Here is a 19544-nt window from a genome sequence, read left to right as displayed (position 1 = left end):
CAGCCGCGATGCTTCCATTGCTGAGGCAGGAGCCATCCGTGTTCAACTTTACCAACCCATTCTTCGGCCTACTCCAACCAACGAGGTGAACCTCTTTAATCTGGGTAGAAATGGCAGGGGAATCCCCTTTGAAGCTCCCCGAAATGGTAAGGAACTTTTTGGAGAAGAACTCGGGTAAGTTCTGAGTACAAACAGTCTTCTCACCGAAATGTCTCCATGCTCGATGCTAGCAAAAATAAAATTTAGTTAACTAGTTTTTCCTGATGATACAATTTTCATGCTCTGGTTTCTTTCCTGGTTAGCAGGAAGAATTACTCGGAATAATTACTGTTATTACAGTTAAACCTCAAACAAATCAATTAATGACGAATTAAAGAAAGAGCATCCGCATCACACACTTCCTTGCCATTTTTTATATCATATATTGAGTTGGTACATTATGCCTCAAAATCAAAACAAACGTATTTCATTAACTAAGCAATCAAGTATTACCTTACAAAAATACTACAGGACTCGATACAACATAATCAGACTCTGAAAGATTTGCCAAGTCACTGCATTGATGTTATTAGGATAGAAGGAAACGTGAATAGTTTAGTGCAAGAACTCTCTTGGATCAGTGACATAACCAGTCAAGGCAGATGCTGCTGCTGTATAAGGGGAAGCAAGATATATCTGCCCTTCTCTGTGTCCCATTCGCCCTGGGAAGTTTCTGTTTGTTGTTGACACACACACCTGCAATGACACAGCCCTCAAACGGTTAACGTGTGCACCAAATAGGTAACGGTATTCCATGCAACAGCAAACAAATCTTATTCCTAGCTAGTTGGGATCGGTTATATCATATATGGATTTCTTTCCCATTTATCTAGTTCATTGTAAGATTCAGAAAATCTGATAATCGAAGTTGACATATGCATGGGAGCATCCATAAGCCGGTTTTTAAAATCTTCAAACCATTTCATCAGATCTCCTTCCTTTGTTTTATCTTTAATGGATATCAGACACCAACTTTTCTCTTTACACTTATTCATCTGTCCCTTTCCAATTATCCATTCCAACAACCTCATCCTAGCTAGGGTTTGTCGATACTTGATCTTCTTATTTCAAACACTGACTTCCATAAAGCATTGCTAATCAAATAACAATTATGTATCAGATAAATATGTCTCCCCAATTCCAAGAGACCGTCTAGTTCATGATTTGTTATTTGGTCCAAATAAATATTGTTAAGACTATCGCATTGGTTTTTCATCTTTTTTTTGTTGTCCCGTGTCATCCAAAAAACCTACCTCCACTACCACACACACAGAACAAGAAAAAAAAAAAAGCCTGACTATAAGAACTATCATGTATCCTTCCCAACCTCTAGCTTCAAAGTGTCAATTCCATTACAATATCAACTGCATATCGTATTCAACTTGGAAGGGAAACAAAAGTTAACTTACCGTTGGTTCATTCATGCGGGCATAGGTGTCTTTAGGGCCTCCCAAACAAGCACCACAACTAGGACTTGCAGGTGTGTCACAACCAGCTTCTTCAAAAATCTGAGAGCAAGTTTTGCCACCAGATCCTGGTACTGGCAGACTATATACATCCATCCAAACCTAAAAAATTTAAAATTAAAATTAAAACTAAGACTAATTCCTTTGCAGCATCATTTTAGATCTTTCATAATCAGTGAACCCTAAATGAAGCATACAATTAGCATCTTTCATAATCAGTGAACCCTAAATGAAGCATATAAAAATCCAATATACTAACCTTCTGTGTAGCAGGGACAAGAAATGTGGGCACCTTGACCTTTTTACCCTGCATGCAGAGCATAATATGTTAAGTTTTGGACTAAGGATCCCACAACAACAAAATCACTTAAAAGGCGAAAAATCAAATTGTAATTGATGTATTTATCGACATGATAACAATAACAATAATAATAATAATATAATTATTAAATACAGATAAATGATTCTTACTGAGGCTAGAAAAACTTTGGCGGCTGCCATGAAATCCTCTGTTTTTCCACCAGTGCAAGATCCAATGTACACTCTGTCAATTTTGACATCTTTGCATTCTCTTGCTAATGCACGATTATCAGGAGAATGAGGCTGAAAAATATATGGACGATGTCACTTCTTACGAAAGAAAAATACAGAAATTAGTCAAAAACAAATACTGCATGGAAGAAACAAAATACAATCACACACCTTCGCAACTAAGGGTTCCAATTTTGAAACATCAAACCTGTACTCGGAGAGAAATCTAAATAGCAAAAACAATATCAGTAACATGAAAACTACAAGAATCACAACATAACATGTTCACAATGTACTTCTTTAAATTTCAGTTACATTCTTTCAATAGAGGCCTCTAGGCAGCAATATTCAAGTCAGTCAATGAAAGTCCACAATCACAATCTCCAATAACAATCTGAGAATCTCAACTTACAGGTATAGTATCAAATTGGTCCATAAACTTGACAGGCTAGGTAAAATAGGTCATGGATGAACTTTTCCATTCACATGGGTTCCAGAATTTGTCTTTAGGCTCAACCTATTTCAAAACCACTCAGGATCGATTCCAAAAAAAAAAAAAATGAATTCGAAGTTCATTTGGGGTTATTGACATCTCTTATCAAATTCATCAACTAATTTGATACTTTATTTCTCAACTTACTCCACTTAACTACTAAAAAAATTCTATTTGCATGATACTTTAGGTTTTCAACTTCATCTTAGACCACAAAACATAACTCTGATGCTATTGATTTCATGCCAAGGGATCCAAGGACCAGCAATGTTGTTTAATGCAGTGACTATAGGTTGAGCAAATTAACAAATTTTCAATATTTAAATTGTTTAATGGTGTTTCATCTGCCAAGTTGTAAGATGCTAAAACACCAACTAATTTTTCTAAGTGAGAATTTAACCATGTTAAGCCGAACTATATCTTACAACCATTGAAAAAAAGCACCTCAAAAACCAACTAAATTGAACACTATTAATGACCTAGTTGATTCGTGTGAGTTGGTGAATTTTCTCCCTAGGATACTGAGAAACCAAGAAATTTCGGTAGTGATTTTGTATTAAGAAAATACCTTGCTTGATCATCACTATAGACTGGTTGATATGGAATAGATGTCTTATCCTGTCCATAACAATAAGATAGCACAGTAAGCTCTTGTTAGACAATATCTATCTTGTGAAAAGAGAAAAATTACCCTCATACGACAAAATCTCAGCAATGTGTAATCTATATGAAAATACCTCGAGATACTTGAATGTAGTGCTATCAGCAGGGATAACCCCATTCTTCCCCCCAGCTTCAACAACCATATTACATAATGTCATCCGCTCTTCCATCTAATCATCACCGAAAATAAAGCAACAAAAAAAATCTGGTTATGCTATATTAACTGTTCAGACAAAAATGTACTAGCCACACATTATTTAATTACTTACAGTTAAACTCTCAACAGTTGTGCCGACAAATTCCATTGACTTATATGTTGCACCAGAAACAGATATTTCACCAATAATCTGTAAAAGAAACATTTGTTTTCTAAGTCATTACATAACAGAAACAGGAGATGACATAATATAATTACAATAAGGGAACTATTATTAATAGGAAAAATTGACTCAGATCTTAGTATACTCACTTGCAATATCAAATCCTTTGCTAGCAAATAATCAGGCATTTCACCATCCATCACAAATCTCAGAGTCGGGGGCACCTAAAATTTTAAGATAATCGAACTCATCAAAAGACAATCAATTGAAATTGAATACCAAGAAAAATTTGCAAATTGACAAATACATGTAAACAGTACAAAATTGATATGCATAAGTCATAACTAAATATATACTCAAGTTCAAAATTTTCTCATGGTCATGATTTTTAAGATTTAGTTTATAGTAATTAATGCATGGGATGAATGAATAGTATGGAACTGTCAATAGAGGTTAAAAATAAAAGGGCATTTGAGGAAGTAATAACTGAATCAAAGTAAGGCAAATGGTCACTTAAAACATTAATTAAAGCCAGGCCCTGTACAGCATAGTTGTTAAAGGCGCGCCTCAGGCAAGGCTCAAGGTAGTGAGCTTGACTGCACAAGGCAAGGCACAGTTTAAAAGGCTCTCGCCTTGTGCGCCTCGGAGCCTGAGTCAAGGTGCATCTCAGTAACATATACTGTTTTCACTAGGGTTTTTTTTCTTTACTGTTTTGTGTAAAACAAATGGTTGATTAATCTCAACCACTAATCTAGTTTAAATAAACTTAATCTTAACCCTTGATCTAATATAAGAATATCAAGAGACATAAATATAGAAAGACTATATATGCATTATGGACTGCTCATCTCTACAACCATGTATTCTATTAATATGTTAATGTATTTATTTTTACACTTTTGTAGCAAGACTACAAGTTAATGTAGACAACCTGTTTTTTTGGTTTATGCTTTAACTAGTAATAGAATATTAGCGATATTGATATCAAATATTGATATGTTTTAACTAGTATATAGTTTTTATTTATTTTCTGCGCCTCGTGTTCCTCAGGCGCATGCCTTGAGCCTAGGCTCCAGGACCCCTTAGCGCCTTAGTGCGCCTTTAACAACTATGTTGTACTTGTACAAGTGAAAATCTTAAGATGCAGTCCAACGTCCACCCTTAATAACTGAAAGATTAAGAATTCATAGGCATGCACTGTGAAAATAAATAGTAAAAAAAACCAACATTAGTTTGCTTAGATATACTCTTTTGCTAGTTAAAGCATAAAAAAAAAAAACACACACACTTATGACCACACAAACAAAACAAAACCACATAAAAAAATGATATTAAATTATAAATGTCAAAAACACCAAGTTAAGTTCATACTTCATAGAGACATTAACATATACTTAACGTCTTAACCGAAGTACCTAACTAACGCTACTAAACTAACAACATTCATTGTTACTTGATATTTTTCTGTGTTCTTCTGTGTGTCTGTCGCAGTTTTTGTTTGAGTGGAGTGGAGGAGACTCTTCTTTAGGCGACTGCTCTTAATCCCTTTCTAGTTTTTCTATATTTAGTTTTGTCTCTTGATATTCTTATTTAAATTAAGGGCTAAGATTAATCTTATTGAAATTAGCTTAGTGGTTGAGATTAGTCAAACATTTGTTTTACACAAAAGTAAAAGAAAATGTAGTGAAAACACATAGGCGCCTTGATTCAGGCTCTGAGACCCAGGTGAGGTGCACAAGGCGAGAGCCTTTTAAACAGGGCCTCGCTTTTCTGCAATCAAGATCACTACCTTGAGCCTTGAGTGAGGCGCGCCTCTAACAACTATGACAAAACCTACTCCATTCTAAGACATGAAAGATTAAGCCCTTGTTTGGGAGGGAGTTAATGGAGGTAAATGGAAGTAACGTAAAGTTCACATTAACCTTGTTTGGGAGTTGTTTTTGGAGAGTAAATGGAAGTTAAATGTTTACTTTCTTTAACCTCCAAACTCCAACCTCCAAAACAAGGGTTAATGGAAGTAACGTAAAGTTCATTAATTTTTTTTATCTCTGCAGAATAAATTTACCTTCATTCCCCTGTATATTTGAACTCCTAAACAAAGTTAAACTTTTAACTTTCATTTACATTCTATAAACTCACAAACAAGGTTAATTTTTAACTTTCATTTCCATCACTTCCCTTCCCTTTCCATTACCTCCTAAGGGAGTGTTTGGTTGGGTTAAAAAAACAAGGAATTGGAATGAAAATGAAATATTGACATTCCTAATGTTTGTTTATCTAAATTTAGTTATGGAATGAGAATGTGATTCCATAAATGATGAAATGAGTCATTCCCTCTCCAACCCACGTTAATCACAAATTAAATAGTAGTTATTTTCTGTCTACCACGTTTTTTGGGTTAAGAAACATAATGGTTGTTAGGTTTTTATATATATAATTTTCTTCCACGTTTTTTTACTGGAAATTTATTTTAATACTATATTTCTCAATTAACTTTTTGTTTAGAAATTTTCAATATTTTTTATAAAGAGACTAAGACTTGGCAAAATATTCCCCTATGATAAAAACAATGCACCGGATCCCATCAGAACTCCGAAGTTAAACGTACTTGGGCGAGAGTAGTACTAAGATGGGTGACCTCTTGGGAAGTCCTCGTGTTGCACCCCAAAACTTGAGGGCGAGCCTTGGCGCAACGGTAAACGTTGTTGTCGTGTGACCAAGAGGTCACGGGTTCAAGTCTTAGGAGCGGCCTCTTGCCAAATAAATTGGCAGGGGAAGGCTTGCCCCCAGTACACCCTTGTGGTGGGACCCCTCCCCGGACCCTCGCTCAGCGGGGACGCGTAATGCACCGGCCCCCCTTTGTGCACTGGGCCGCCCTTTATAAAAAGTGTACTTAAAAATAATAAATGAGTCTCTCAGTTAACCATGTGCTAAAAACAATAAATGATTCTTTCAGTTAACCCTGTGCTCTGGCAGAAACTGAAGCTTGCAAAATTAGTGAAGTAAATATATCAATTGAGTATAACAAAGCGCACATCCTATGGTAAAAAGAAAAATAAACAACTAGAGTATTTGACACAGAAAACCAAAAGAAACTTACAAACCTTCAGCAGGAGCTTCCCAGTGCCTAATACAAAACCCGCATCAGTGTTGCCAATGCCAGTTGCAAATTGGCCAAATGCTCCAGCAGTACAGGTGTGAGAATCGGTACCTAACAGGACCTGAAGACAACGATGTATGATTATTGTTTTGTGAAATGTAAAGTTTGACAATTAACTGATAAAAACTGCACCTCTCCTGGACGACAATGTCCTTCTTGGGCAAGTGCAACGTGGCATACACCTTTGTAATCAGGGTTAGCCTGTAAATTCAGTAAGTAAAATTCCTCTAAAGTCAATCCTTCAGAACAATAAGCAATGAATTTTAACTAAGCATACAATCATGTATCTTACCTTAAAGTTACTGAGATCCTTGATATCATAGAAGTATTTTATATTTTGTTCGTGGCAGAAATCCCTCAATATATCCACATTTCTATTTGCACGTTCATCACTAGTGAATATATAATGGTCTGGTATAATGACAAGTTTCTCACGGTCCCAAACCTTCAATACCAAAATAGCAAGTCAAGTTAGTAATTTCAAGAACAGCTAGAGGGGCAAACATTATATCCATTGAAAAATGATAAGAGACAATTTAAGTAACAAAACCAGCTAGTTGATCTCAAAACCAATCCCCCCCACCAAAAAAAGAAAAACCATTGTCCACTAAGCTAATATGATTTTTGTTATAGAAATTAAGCAACTGGCATGTAATCAAAATTGAACAGTCCAATACTTTGAAAACAGATGTGATCAGAATTCCGAACCGATTTATAATTCATTATTACTCAACCGTTACCAGGTAGTGAACCTCAGGGTTCATTGAATCGCAAACTACCACCTAAAGAAATTAGCCATATCTTGAATAGAAATAAGCAAAAACAGTTGCGCACCTTAGCATTTTCTCCAAACTCTCTCTTGAAGATTCCAATGGAACCAGGGCCACAAACATCATGGGTCATCAAAACATCAATATTCACCCAAACATTGTCACCTGGGCTTAAATATGGCTTCTCAGAGGCTCTAGCCAATATTTTCTCAGTCATCGTCATTGCGGTCTTCACCTGCAATTCCATACAGAGACTCCATTACCAAAGAATGCATTACGCTAATGGCAGAACTTGAAAATTTCAGCAGAAACCGATACTTAACAGTTAAAGATGGTCAATTCACAAACAGAAAGGGAGCAGGAAAAGAGAAGATATAATATGCGGAAAAAATAAAAGTTGAGTAAGATGAGAAGAAACTAACTGAGCCAGTGGAGGCAGGTTTGCGCTCTAATTGCTGAGGAGTCATGACCGCCATAATTTTCTTGGAAATTGATTTTCTGCATTTGGGAAGGGAAAATGACGATGACGACGAAGAGATAGATGAGAAGCCCAGATCCTTCTGCACAAGAGCATCAATCAAACCTCAGTAAGAAACAAAAATAGATGAGAGCAATTGGTCAAAGTGGTAGGTTGAGAATCGAAAGAGAAAGGAGGAAAACAGAGAGAGTTATTGGTGATGTGGAAGTATAAGTGCTAACCTTGTTTGCGATGAAGGAAGAAGAGGAAGGAACAACAGTAGAGGAAGCCATGGGAGTGTTCAATTGTCTGCACAGAAAGAGAAATGGAAGCAGCTTTCTTTGTTCTATTGAGGAAGGAGGCGGCGGCGGAGGGAGCACGCTTCCACGGGTACCACAACGAACTAGATACTCTGTGGCCTGTATAGTCGTGGACCTACCCACTCGCCTTCGTAGACTTTTACAGCTCAGTTTAGGAGAAATCCTGTGTTTGTTTGTTTGTGTAAAAATATTGCGGTTGGGATTTTTTTTTTTTTTTGGGGAATAAAATACGTTTCTATCTTTAGCTGCAATCTGAAAACGGGTAAAAAATGATGGATGACTCTTTTTTTCAAAAGAGTAAGAAAAAGATAAAGTTTTAAATAAAAGATATAAAGTTTGAAAACATATAAGAAATGAGATGCAAAAACGATTTTGATTGGCCGGGAGTATTACTTCCGAAGTACTGTAAAATTTCTCATAAGAAAATGGTTTAAAAAAATAAAACATTTTTATTAGATCCATTTCAAGTAGCTTCTTTACAAGGGACGCCATCCTCAACCGGTCTCAATCTCATTATAGCAGGTCCGTAAAGCTTCATTCACCCTCACGGCATGAACACTCTAAGTTACTGCGCAGCAATCCTAACTGTGAATATTCGAGTTAGACATAATAAAGATATACAATGCAAAATAAAAGAATCAAAACAAGAAATTCAACTTTAAAAAGTTTAGAATACTCATTTTGTTTGGTAGCATAAAATATCTCATCTGATCCTTTCAAAACACAAGGTATGCCCCTCCTAAGCATCTCAACCATATTTGCACAATCCCATTCGAGAGCAAAATCCATAAGATGCTCCATAGCTCTTTTCTCCACCTCAATCAACTCCCTCTCCTTATTCCACCTATGAGGATCTTCAAGGGTCGGGTTGCAATCCATCCGGAAGAGGAAATCATTGGAAAATATGCTATTCACGTCATTATATCTAATTCATCTTGAAGCCCTTAAATCTATCTTTATTTCTCGCTAAAAAAGTGGTCCGTTTCTTATACATCTTCCAAATAATGAGATCATCGGTAAACCTCAGCATGGGCTTCTAGATATGACGAAAGATAACCCGGTTTAGTTCAATCCCAAATCATAGGCAACCTTCACAAAGGTCATAAGTTCCATCTAAGAATTATGATAAATTTGGGAAGGGCAAAGAGAAAATTCCTACAAATTGTCCACAAAAGTTGCTAATCAAAGGAAATCGCAGCCGTAATTCTACATATTGGGTATAAAATAGCCAAATAGCCATCGCGATCGGTGTTCATCCAATAGGATGGAGAAGGATGACGAACATTCGTCCCTTGCAAATCTGAACATCCAGAAACAAAAGACTACAACTTTTAATGTAGTCACCAAAGAAAGTTGTTTCTCAGCCCGCGTAAATTTTCTTTCTAAACGCTTTGTCTACTACCTTCTTTCTAAAAGAATCATCGACCTCTAAAGACCTCTTGCGGTCTTATTTCTTAAGAGCCATAACTAAAAATGAAAGAATTGGAAAAGAAAATGCAAGATCAAAGAGTACTTACACTAAAATCAAATCACCAAGAAAAAAAACAAGAAAGAATAACAAACAATCAATATGCAAAAGGTAAAAGAAACTTATCAAATCGCGGAGATGGAAAACAAAACAACGATCATCATTATCACTAACAAGTAATGATGAGAGAGAATTAATTGCTCATGACACGCGCTCTCAAAGAATGCAAAACGCAACATGTGACGAGCAGAGACCAATCGCCGTCAACTTGAAAAGATAAGCACGCTCTGACACGACTGTAGTTAAACCAAACGACAGACAAATCAATCGACACGCGTCCCATATAACCTCCTTATCATCCCTCAATTCCCGAAATTTCTCAAAATACTAAGACTCGTCATATCAAAGCATAAGCACCTCTTTCGATAAAAAATGAATTAACAAGTACAACCTTTTCTGAGACCATGTCTTTCTCATTCTAAAGAACGATAAATTTGACCCGGGAATGACATCTGATATCAAGCGAATATAAACACGCCCATGTGGCACATATGAAGCCCGAATCACTACTTGAGAAAAAGAAACATATTCAATCGTCATGTAGAACTTAGTCTTAGTACGATCTAGTCTTAGGTTCTGCACTCGGGAAGTCTCATTAGACCTCGTCACAGATCAACCAGTTACAACAATTACGTCCGATCCCGAGAATCACGGCCCAAGTGGGCTTTAAGGATATTGAACCCCTATATGTAGTTACACATCAACCTATTATCAAAGGATACATTGCACGATCTGCTCCCAAGTTTTATAACCACCTCACATTGGATGATCAATATAAATAGCATAAGGCACTCCTTAAAGTACACTATCACATTCATTCATTAAACTTATATTACAACTTTGATTTACTCTTGTGATCATCCTTGAGTCTTCCACAAAACTGACTTAGACATCAGAACAAGTTAGTCGGACTCTAACTCCCTTTTTGACCTTGTTTCTATCTTATTAAAGACTTTCAAATAAACTTATAAGATTTAATCATATCAATATTTATCAATCAGTTAGACCATTTAATACTTAAAATATTCAACACTTAGTGTTTAATAATTTTCAATTTTGTGAAGCATCACATAATTCAATATACCACCACCTTTGGAAGAAAGTTCATTATAGTAACAAAATTACATATTGTAAGAAAGTAGAGGGTTGAAAATGTACATAACCCCTTTTTCACAACTAACGGTTATAAAGAAAATGGATAAGGTACCAAAATAGGTCTAAGGTTTTAGGAAAGTATCAATTTAGATTCAACGTTCAAAATAGGCTCAACGTTTACAACATAATATCAATTTAGGCTTAACGTTTACAATATAACATCAATTTAGGCTTCATGTTCAAAATAGCACCAATATAGGCTTAACGTTTACAAAATAATACGAGTTTAAGCTTAACGTTTACAAAATATATCCAATTTAAACTAAACGTCATAATTAAATTAACCATATTATATTTTTTTCCTATTAACTTTTTCTTTTTATTTAGTTCTATTTTCTTATTTATTATAATACAATTAATTAGTTTTCTTGCCCATTAAAACCTTATATTTGTTTTTCATCAACCATTCCATGACTCCTAAATTCCATGGCTCATGTAATATATGCAAACTAAAAGTAATTGAATATCAATAATATTTTGAACACTAGTTAAAATAATATTGATACATGTCAGTGTTCGAAATATTGTGAATATTCAATTACTTTTAGTTTGCATATATTACATGAGCAATGAAATTTAGTAGTCATGGAATCATTTATGAAAAGCAAATATAAGATTTTAATGGACAAGAATACTAATTAATTGTATTATAATAAATAAGAATATAGAACTAAATAAAAAGATAACATATAAAATTAATAGGTAAAGAATATAATATGATTAATTTAATTATGACGTTTAGCTTAAATTGTATATATTTTGTAAAACGTTAAGTTTAAATTCGTATTATTTTGTAAACGTTAAGCCTATATTGGTGCTATTTTGTACCTGATGCCTAAATTGATGCTATATTGTAAACGTTAAGCCTAAATTGATATTATATTATAAACGTTAAGCTTATATTAGTGCTATTTTGAACGTTAAGCCTAAATTGGTAGTTCTCCAAAAACCTAAGACCTATTTTGATACCTTATCCCAAAAGAAAAACCCCTTACAAAGGAAATATGCATAACACTTATATTGACCCTTAAACTATAGCTTAAAACTCAATTAAATCCCTAAACTAATAAAATCACCAATTAAGTCTTTGACTTATTTAGAAATGAATAATTCACACCTTCTATTCTAATGATCTTAAGAAATAATAGTAATCTCTATCACAAAATAAAAATAAATAATAGCAATCTAATTCTAATCCAATAATTAAATACATAATTAACATTTTTTTTTTACGTTTCTACCTTTTCATTCCATCTTGGATTTTACTTTCTATTTTCCATTAGTAAAAATGGGAGATCTCTCTCTTTTTAATAAAGTTTCTAGCTTCATTTCCTTGTTCATTTTTTTTTTTTGATCTTGGATCTTTTTGGAATTTGAGATGAATATATTTCATATCTTATACGATATTAATTATATGTTTAATTGTTATATTAAAATTAGATTAATATTAATTCTTAACATCATTAAATAAAAGGGTGAAAATTGTTAATTTCTATATAGATTAGGAGTTTGATTAATGATTTTAGTAGTTTAAGGAGCTAATTGATTTTTAAAGGACAGTTTAGGAGCTAATATGAGCTATATGCCATGGAAATAAACCTAAATTGGGTCAAAGCGATGGGCCGAATACGTGAAGACCAACGCCAGCCCAAACATTACATATGTAATTAACATTTCTTCTAAAACCCCCTTGTTAAACCCTATAGCTATTTTCCCTCTCCATCTGAAAATCTTCAGTTCGCCGAGAAATCTTTCCCAAAGATGAAGTTTGCTCGATTAAGCATTTTTCTGCCTGAAATTAGTCTCTTTGGATCTGGAAATGGCTTCCGATTAAGATGTTATTCCTCAAAGGCAATGCCAAGCCAGGGATTTGTAAGACCATCATCGGATGGCTCAAATCGCGAGCTGTCTCGTCGGATTTTTTCGGTTGGGAAGCCGAATCTCTCGATTGTTCCGGTTCTTGAAGAGTGGGGCGAACAAGGACGATCTTTAGACCGAGGAACACTAAGGTCCATCATGATGAAATTGCTGCACTTTAAGAGTTACCATCATGCTCTAGAGGTACTCAGTTTCAACTCATCATCTATTTCTTGTAGCGTTTTGGCTGTTGTTTTTGTATTTTATATTTCAGGAATTTAACCTGTGGATATTTCAGGAACTTAATCTAGTTTCTGTCAATTTAAATTAAATATATACGTAGATCCTTTTGTTGGTAATTTCACCAGATAAGAAAATGGTATTTGCTCAACTTCTATGTTAAGGCTTGTTGATATGCTGTACACTACGAAGTCTCTTGTGGTTTTCTAATTCCTGGCTCTTGATCCTTTTTCCTGTCATTTTTTTTCTAAGGTTTCGATGTGGATGACTGAAAAAAAATGCTATGATCTCACTTCATCTGATGTTGCCATCCGTTTGCACTTAATTGTAAAAGCTCAAGGAATAGAACAAGCAGAGCAATATTTCAATAACCTTCCACAAGAACTAAAAGGCATAGATGTTTATGCTTCGCTCCTCAAATGCTATGCAATTACAGGATGCGTGGAAAAGGCAGAAGCATTAATGCAGAAGATGAGGGATTTGGGATTTGCTATGAAGGCAATGGATTATAACATCGTGCTTGTCCTTTACTCCCAGACTCGAAATATCGAGAAGCTTGAAGCTTTGTTGCAGGAGATGGAAAAGAATGGCATTGTTCGTGACAAATTTACACTCGGCATACAACTAACTGCATATGCAGCTGTTATGGACGTTGAGGGAATGGATAAGGTAGTGAGAATGCTGGAATCTGATCCCAAAGTTGTCCCTGACTGGACTAATTACACTGTTGCTGCAACTTGTTATACAAAAGCCGGTCTGTTGGACAAAGCTTTGGAGATGCTAAAGAAGGCTGAGGTACTTCTTTCAATCAAGAGAGATATTAGCGCGTATAATAACCTTCTCAGCAATACGCGAGCTTAGGAAGGAAGGATGAAGTTTTACGAGTCTGGTCACTCTACAAGAAGCGCAAGGTTCACAACAAGGGATATTCGCATGTCCTGAATTCTCTTGTGAAATTAGGTGACTTTGAAATGGCAGAAAAAATCTTTAGTGAGTGGGAATCTCGAGATGATCTTGGATATGATATGAACATCTCAAATATCATGATTGGTGCCTATTCCAGGAAGGGGCTTATAGAGAAGGCAGAAGCCTTCATTGACAGAGCAATATCGAAAGGCGGGAAACCAAATTCTTGGACATGGTATCATTTAATTGAAGGATACTTTCAGAATGAGCAACCTCAGAAGGCGGTGGAAATGATGAAGAAAACAATTGTACTGCTTTCTGGAATGGAATGGGAGCCTGTGCCAGAGGTTGCAAGTTTAAAACTGTGCTTGGAGTACCTGAAAGGAGTAGGAGACACAGCACAAACAGAAGAATTTATAAAATTACTTGTGGACAAGGATGTTATTTCTGTAGATAAACTGGAAGAATCGTGTATTGATAAAGAAGAGAGGTTAAGCCAGGGTTCCTTGCAAGCTGAATGAAGAATGGTAATTCCAAGTGTGGCTTGCAGCTGAAAGTTCATAAAATTGGGTGAGTTTCTTTTGTGGAAATGGACTTTATTGGTGTTGCAGGCGTTAAATGCATCTGATGCCCATGCCCAGGTTTTCTGTTTGATATGCCTCCTGTGGTTCTATTTGTCTATGGAGCCAGGCCAGATGCTATGGTTATCATTATTGAAGATGTTACATTTTCTATCTTGCTCTGTAGGAGTATTTGTTCTGATGTCTATTTAATTATCAATTCAAGACCTTTTTAAAAGTATTTTTGTATAGATTAATTTTGATTTTAAACTACAATAATTAAATAAAGTTGTTTAGAAACATATTTTCTATGAAACTATAGTTTTTAAGTTTCTAAATCACAATTTTGGATATTTTCTAAACTAATGTTATCAAACTCGGACTGGATAGGGAATTGGCAAGGAGTTCGGTCCGAGCTTGATTGGTTTGATGAATGTGTAAATAACAGGTGAGATCCAGGGTTGAACACGGCGACCGGAGGTTGGTCCAAGGGAGTTCATTTTGGTGTGGCATTGCGGGTTGTGACAAATAGCCCAATAGATGTGTAAGCACGAAGAAATCCAGCATCGTTGCGACAAACACTCACCGGCCCAATAGAGTCAGCTCTTAGTTTACACGCAGCATCAATGTTTAGTTTCAGTAGGCGCTGTCCATCTTTCCACCCATTGGACACCATCATTCGCTGAAGTCAAGACTGTTGCTTTTTGAAATTGTTGAAGAAAATCCTTACACAGACGCGCATCAGGCATTGGTGGAACAAAAGTCCTCTCCCAATCGCTCGAGTTTCGTCCACAGCAAATCTCTCACAACCCCATACACAGTAAATGACCTCTTGAAGATTCCGAGAGGATAGGAAGCATTCGAACCGATCAATAAAGAAATATGTCCCTAGGACCTGATGATCAATCCTAAAAAATGTCAAAACCTAGTCGTATAAACACGGTCTATAAATAGATGGACCGGATATTCACTCATAGATTTACATAGGTTGCAAATATTATCATTCAGCAAGCTTTTAGAACATCTTTAATTGAAAATAAATGTCTAATATATTACTGATGGAATTTAATTTTCATGAATAAGATAATCAAAATGTTGTAGAATCCTAGACATTTGAGTTGAAAAATGTATTGAGGATGTAATAATTCGAGCGTCCCAAGTTAGAGATGCTATTCTATAGAAAAATATTGTTACATTTGGAACGTAATGGATTTTTTTATGTAGCTAAATATAGACATTTTTATAATTAAATATCGTGAATTTTGATATGCTTTTGAAGTAAAAGGACATTGTATTCAAGATGCTATTAATGTTTTTCTAAAGCAAAACAACGACATAACAAAAATTATGTGTTATCAAGTTTGTGATGCTTTATTAAAATACAGTGGAAATTTAAAAAATTTAAAATAAATAATATGAAAAAGATTGCGAAAAATGTAAATGTTGGAAGCATAACGACACTTTTATGCGATGTATTGTCGGATTTAATTTATCCATACAAAATTTTATGTGTCATCAAAATTAACAATACGCAATTTAACGACGTTTATGACGAGATTTTAAAAAGCATGGATAAGCTTTTAGAGATGAGAAAAAAAACGTCGTAAAATCATAATTTTTTTAGCATAATATAATAAACTATTTTTTATTTTAGTAACGGGTTTAGATCCTCTCTTATCACCCTTCGTTAAATTGGAAGTGTTAGAATTTCAGTTATATACCAACTAAATATTTTCCTTAAAATATTTTAATTTAAACAATAAACCGATGCATTAAATTATTAATTGCTTCCATATCTTTGCGTATTTGCCTCTCCCAAAAATCGATGTTCTCTTCTCACTCAATTCTCAAGGTCATGAAGATGCTAAAATTCATGATTTTAGAACGCGTTTTTTTTTTTTTTTCTTGATCTCTAAAGCTTACCATGCTATTAAAACTATCGTTATAAGTATCCAGATCCGTCTTAAACATTTTTAGGGCCTTGTGCTAAATGAAAAAATAGGCCCTATTCATTAAAAAAAATTATGATAATTAATTTATTAGTCCCTATATTTTGACAAAACACACTGTTTAGTCTCTGTATTTTCAAAAACACATGATAAAGTCCCTAACCTTTTTCGCGATAAACTGTTTAGTCCCTAACGTTTTTCTCGATGAACTCTTTAGTCCATGCCGTTAGACTCTCATGAAGATTTTGTTAGTCAATTTGAATTTGCGTTCTTCTTTTCCTTTCCTTTAAACTCTAATGCATCTAAAATCAACTTTTAATGTTCTTCTTCTTGATTTTCTTCTTAATCGTTCAAATTCGTAAGCATTGGGTCTTTTCTTTTTATTGTTCTCCATACAAATAGTTTCTTCTTTTAAATTGAATTTCCTCTTCTAAAGTTTGAAGGTAAATAGTGAAGGGTAATTTAGTCATTTCCGAAGTCATAAACGGTAAAAAAATCTAACAAACAGACGGAATGACTAAACAGTTCATTGAGAAAAATGTTAGGGACCTTACCATGTGTTTTTGAAAATACAGGGACTAAACAGTGTGTTTTGTCAAAATATAGGGACTAATAAATTAATTACCCAAAAAATTAATACTTTCATATAATAATAATGTTTCTACAAAATGAAACACTAAAATACTTTTAACTTTATTTTTAGCATTATAAACATAATTAAATAATTAAATTAGATATTGTATAATAAAAAAAAATTAGGCCCCTTAAGACCCTTAGAGCATTAATTTTCTGGATAAATTAACATTCACTTAATTTTTTACATAATAATTAATCATAATAATTTATTTAGATTTGTATAATAAAAAAATTGGAGCCCTGCACGGGAGAGCTCCTTGTACACCCTTCTTCTACTCCCCTATAAGTATCATTAAACTGCATGTTAACAACACATAAAATTTTGTACGGTAAATTAAATCCGATAATGATATATCACATAAAATGTTTGTCATGAATGTGCTATGAAAACTCAAACTGCAAGAAAATTCATATACAATATGTTTATGTAATTGTATTGACTCCTACAGAAAAATTAACAATTATTTATTTTCTAAAACGACCTAGTCAAAACATATTACTGTGTTAAATATATTATCTTAAGATGACGTTATACATTTTGGTCACCAGAATTTGAAAAAAAAATAATAACTTTAATTTGTTGTTTTGTAAATAGATATTGTCAAAGTAAATACATTACCGAGTCAATTAATATGTAAAATAATAATAAAAAAACAATAATTAAGAAACTTCTATAAGAACACATTAATTATATTATATATACATTAACATTGATGAAAGAGTTAATTCCCAAATTCCATGGAGGAGATATCAAAGACAGCTCAAGCTTATTATGCAAAATTATCAGACAAGAAGAAGCAATTAGCAACTGATGTTTTCAAAGCAATAGATTCAAATGGAGATGGAAATATCAGTTTTGAAGAGTATGAGCACTATGTTAATAAGAACAAGTTCAAATCTATTTCTTCTGCTCAATTCTTTCAAAAGCTTGACAAAGATGAAAATGGGATGTTGGATTTTGATGAATTCATCACCCTGCAATACTTATACGCGACCGAAAGAGTTTATTCGTGCGACGGATGTAAAGTGTTCCTAGATGGAGCTTATTTCACCTGTGTTCATTGCTTCAATGATGATTCGGACAATACTTATGATCTGTGTTGTGATTGTTACGGTAATAAAATTCATCATCAACATTCTGTGTTTCTTGATAATTACACCTTGCTTAACGCGCTCAGAAACAAAAATCAGGTAATTATAGTTGGAGATTCAATTAATTAGTATTGCTTTCTGTTTTGAAATTAGAGGAAGAATTAATTAATTGAGAGTTAATTAGAGATTATGATTGAACAATGCTTTTTTTTCTGGGATTAATTTTTCAGAGCACGAGTGGAGGGGCTGCGGAGATGATTTCATTTGCAAAATTCGGCGTTAGTGCTACATCTAATATCGTTGGTTTATGTAGTATAATGTAAAAGATTCGATTTTGTTGGATTGAATTGTTTATGTTTTTGCCACGTTAAATTTTTACTTGTTAAATTAGTTGAGTGCGGATATTTACTTTGTTAAAAAGAACGTCATTCATTTCATTTTTATCTGAAATATGTTTTTTTAGCAGTTCAAGATAAAAAATTATAATTTTTTTTATAGATAATTAAACATAAAATTATTTTCATATGTGCATTTGAAATTATTTTAACAGTTTAAAATAATATTCTTACAACTTTTTTACAGATAAATCAAAGGCTTAATACATAATTATATACCTAAATTTATCACTTTTTGTCGTTTGACACTCTAAGTTTATACTTAAACCTATCACACGCTTAAACTTATTAATTTCAGACTTCTAACACTTTAATTTCCTGGCGTGACATGAAATGCGCTTAGGTGAAACTTTGGCTTTGAGGTTTCATGTCACCTTTGAAATCTATCAAATCAGCAAATAAGGGTGTCGAATGTTGAAAATATCAAATTCAGAAACAGTTATTGCCCAAGGGCAACAACGGTCCTTCAAAAAACTGGAGAACGCAAAATCTACTTGGTCCCTGAAACTGTTAGTACCGCTAAACGCAGTATGTTAAACCCCGAGGCATTCCAAATAGCAGTAGAATGTGAACAAGAAAAAAAAGCATGCATCACAATTTTCATATGCAAGACCACACAATGGACACATTAGACTGATTTTGACCTTTCTGCTAACCAAAGCTACAATAGTAGATAGAATATCATTACACACTCTCCATAAAAAATTACGTACCTTTGCAGGAATTTTTAACTTTCATAACAGATCTCAATTGTTGCTGACAACAGATGGAACAAAAATTACAAAGCAACTTACCGCGGATGATGTTCAAATCTCCAAAACCAAGAATTAGAACATGTCTCACGAGAAATCGGTATGCTAAGGATATTAGAAATATTAACCTCACTGAAAATGTCTTGAACAATCTTCACATTCCACTTTCGTCTCCCCGATCCAAAAAAAAAATATAAGAGCTTCAACAATCTCCAGTGGGAGGACAGTGGTAACCTTTCCTATAAGATTACCAAC

General features: G+C 34.1%; 2 protein-coding genes and 1 pseudogene across 3 annotated transcripts; 2 read left to right on the top strand and 1 right to left on the bottom strand.

The window, feature by feature from the left end:
- Window positions 1–384: 384 nt before the first annotated feature.
- Window positions 385–8349, bottom strand: LOC136219469 (3-isopropylmalate dehydratase large subunit, chloroplastic-like). Its single transcript, XM_066006886.1, has 15 exons — window positions 8142–8349; window positions 7865–8002; window positions 7507–7677; window positions 6965–7117; window positions 6805–6873; window positions 6617–6733; window positions 3662–3736; window positions 3462–3539; window positions 3267–3362; window positions 3098–3147; window positions 2208–2262; window positions 1977–2108; window positions 1765–1812; window positions 1449–1607; window positions 385–735 (listed from the first exon to the last, which is right to left on the bottom strand). Exons 1-15 carry the CDS (start codon window positions 8190–8192, stop codon window positions 595–597), a joined length of 1533 nt encoding a protein of 510 aa, XP_065862958.1. The 5' UTR covers window positions 8193–8349; the 3' UTR covers window positions 385–594.
- Window positions 6058–6173, top strand: LOC136221004 (5S ribosomal RNA; annotated as a pseudogene).
- A 4240-nt stretch (window positions 8350–12589) lies between the features above and the next one.
- Window positions 12590–15615, top strand: LOC136219468 (pentatricopeptide repeat-containing protein At2g20710, mitochondrial-like). 2 transcript variants are annotated; one of them, XR_010684172.1, is made up of 3 exons: window positions 12590–12963; window positions 13252–14475; window positions 14856–15615. XR_010684172.1 is itself a non-coding variant. In XM_066006885.1 (2 exons), the coding sequence occupies exons 1-2, from the start codon at window positions 12664–12666 to the stop codon at window positions 13858–13860; spliced, it is 909 nt and encodes a 302-aa protein (XP_065862957.1). In that variant the 5' UTR covers window positions 12590–12663; the 3' UTR covers window positions 13861–14820. The 2 variants fall into 2 exon arrangements, 1 of the variants encoding a protein (XP_065862957.1); XM_066006885.1 differs by lacking the exon at window positions 14856–15615 and having other exon boundaries at window positions 13252–14820.
- The last annotated feature ends 3929 nt before the right edge of the window (window positions 15616–19544 follow it).

Source organism: Euphorbia lathyris, chromosome 2 (assembly GCF_963576675.1).
Source record: "Euphorbia lathyris chromosome 2, ddEupLath1.1, whole genome shotgun sequence".
NCBI lineage: Eukaryota > Viridiplantae > Streptophyta > Magnoliopsida > Malpighiales > Euphorbiaceae > Euphorbia > Euphorbia lathyris.
This window is presented reverse-complemented; position numbering and strand designations above follow the sequence as displayed.

Coding starts and splice junctions, on each gene's coding strand:
- LOC136219469 (XM_066006886.1), bottom strand. CDS start 8,192: ATGGCTTCCTCTACTGTTGTTCCTTCCTCTTCTTCCTTCATCGCAAAC. Junction 3,148..3,266: donor CTACATTCAAGTATCTCGAG/GTATTTTCATAT, acceptor TGTTATGGACAG/GATAAGACATCTATTCCATA. Junction 736..1,448: donor CCCGCATGAATGAACCAACG/GTAAGTTAACTT, acceptor GTGTCATTGCAG/GTGTGTGTGTCAACAACAAA.
- LOC136219468 (XM_066006885.1), top strand. CDS start 12,664: ATGAAGTTTGCTCGATTAAGCATTTTTCTGCCTGAAATTAGTCTCTTT. Junction 12,964..13,251: donor GTTACCATCATGCTCTAGAG/GTACTCAGTTTC, acceptor TTTTTTTCTAAG/GTTTCGATGTGGATGACTGA.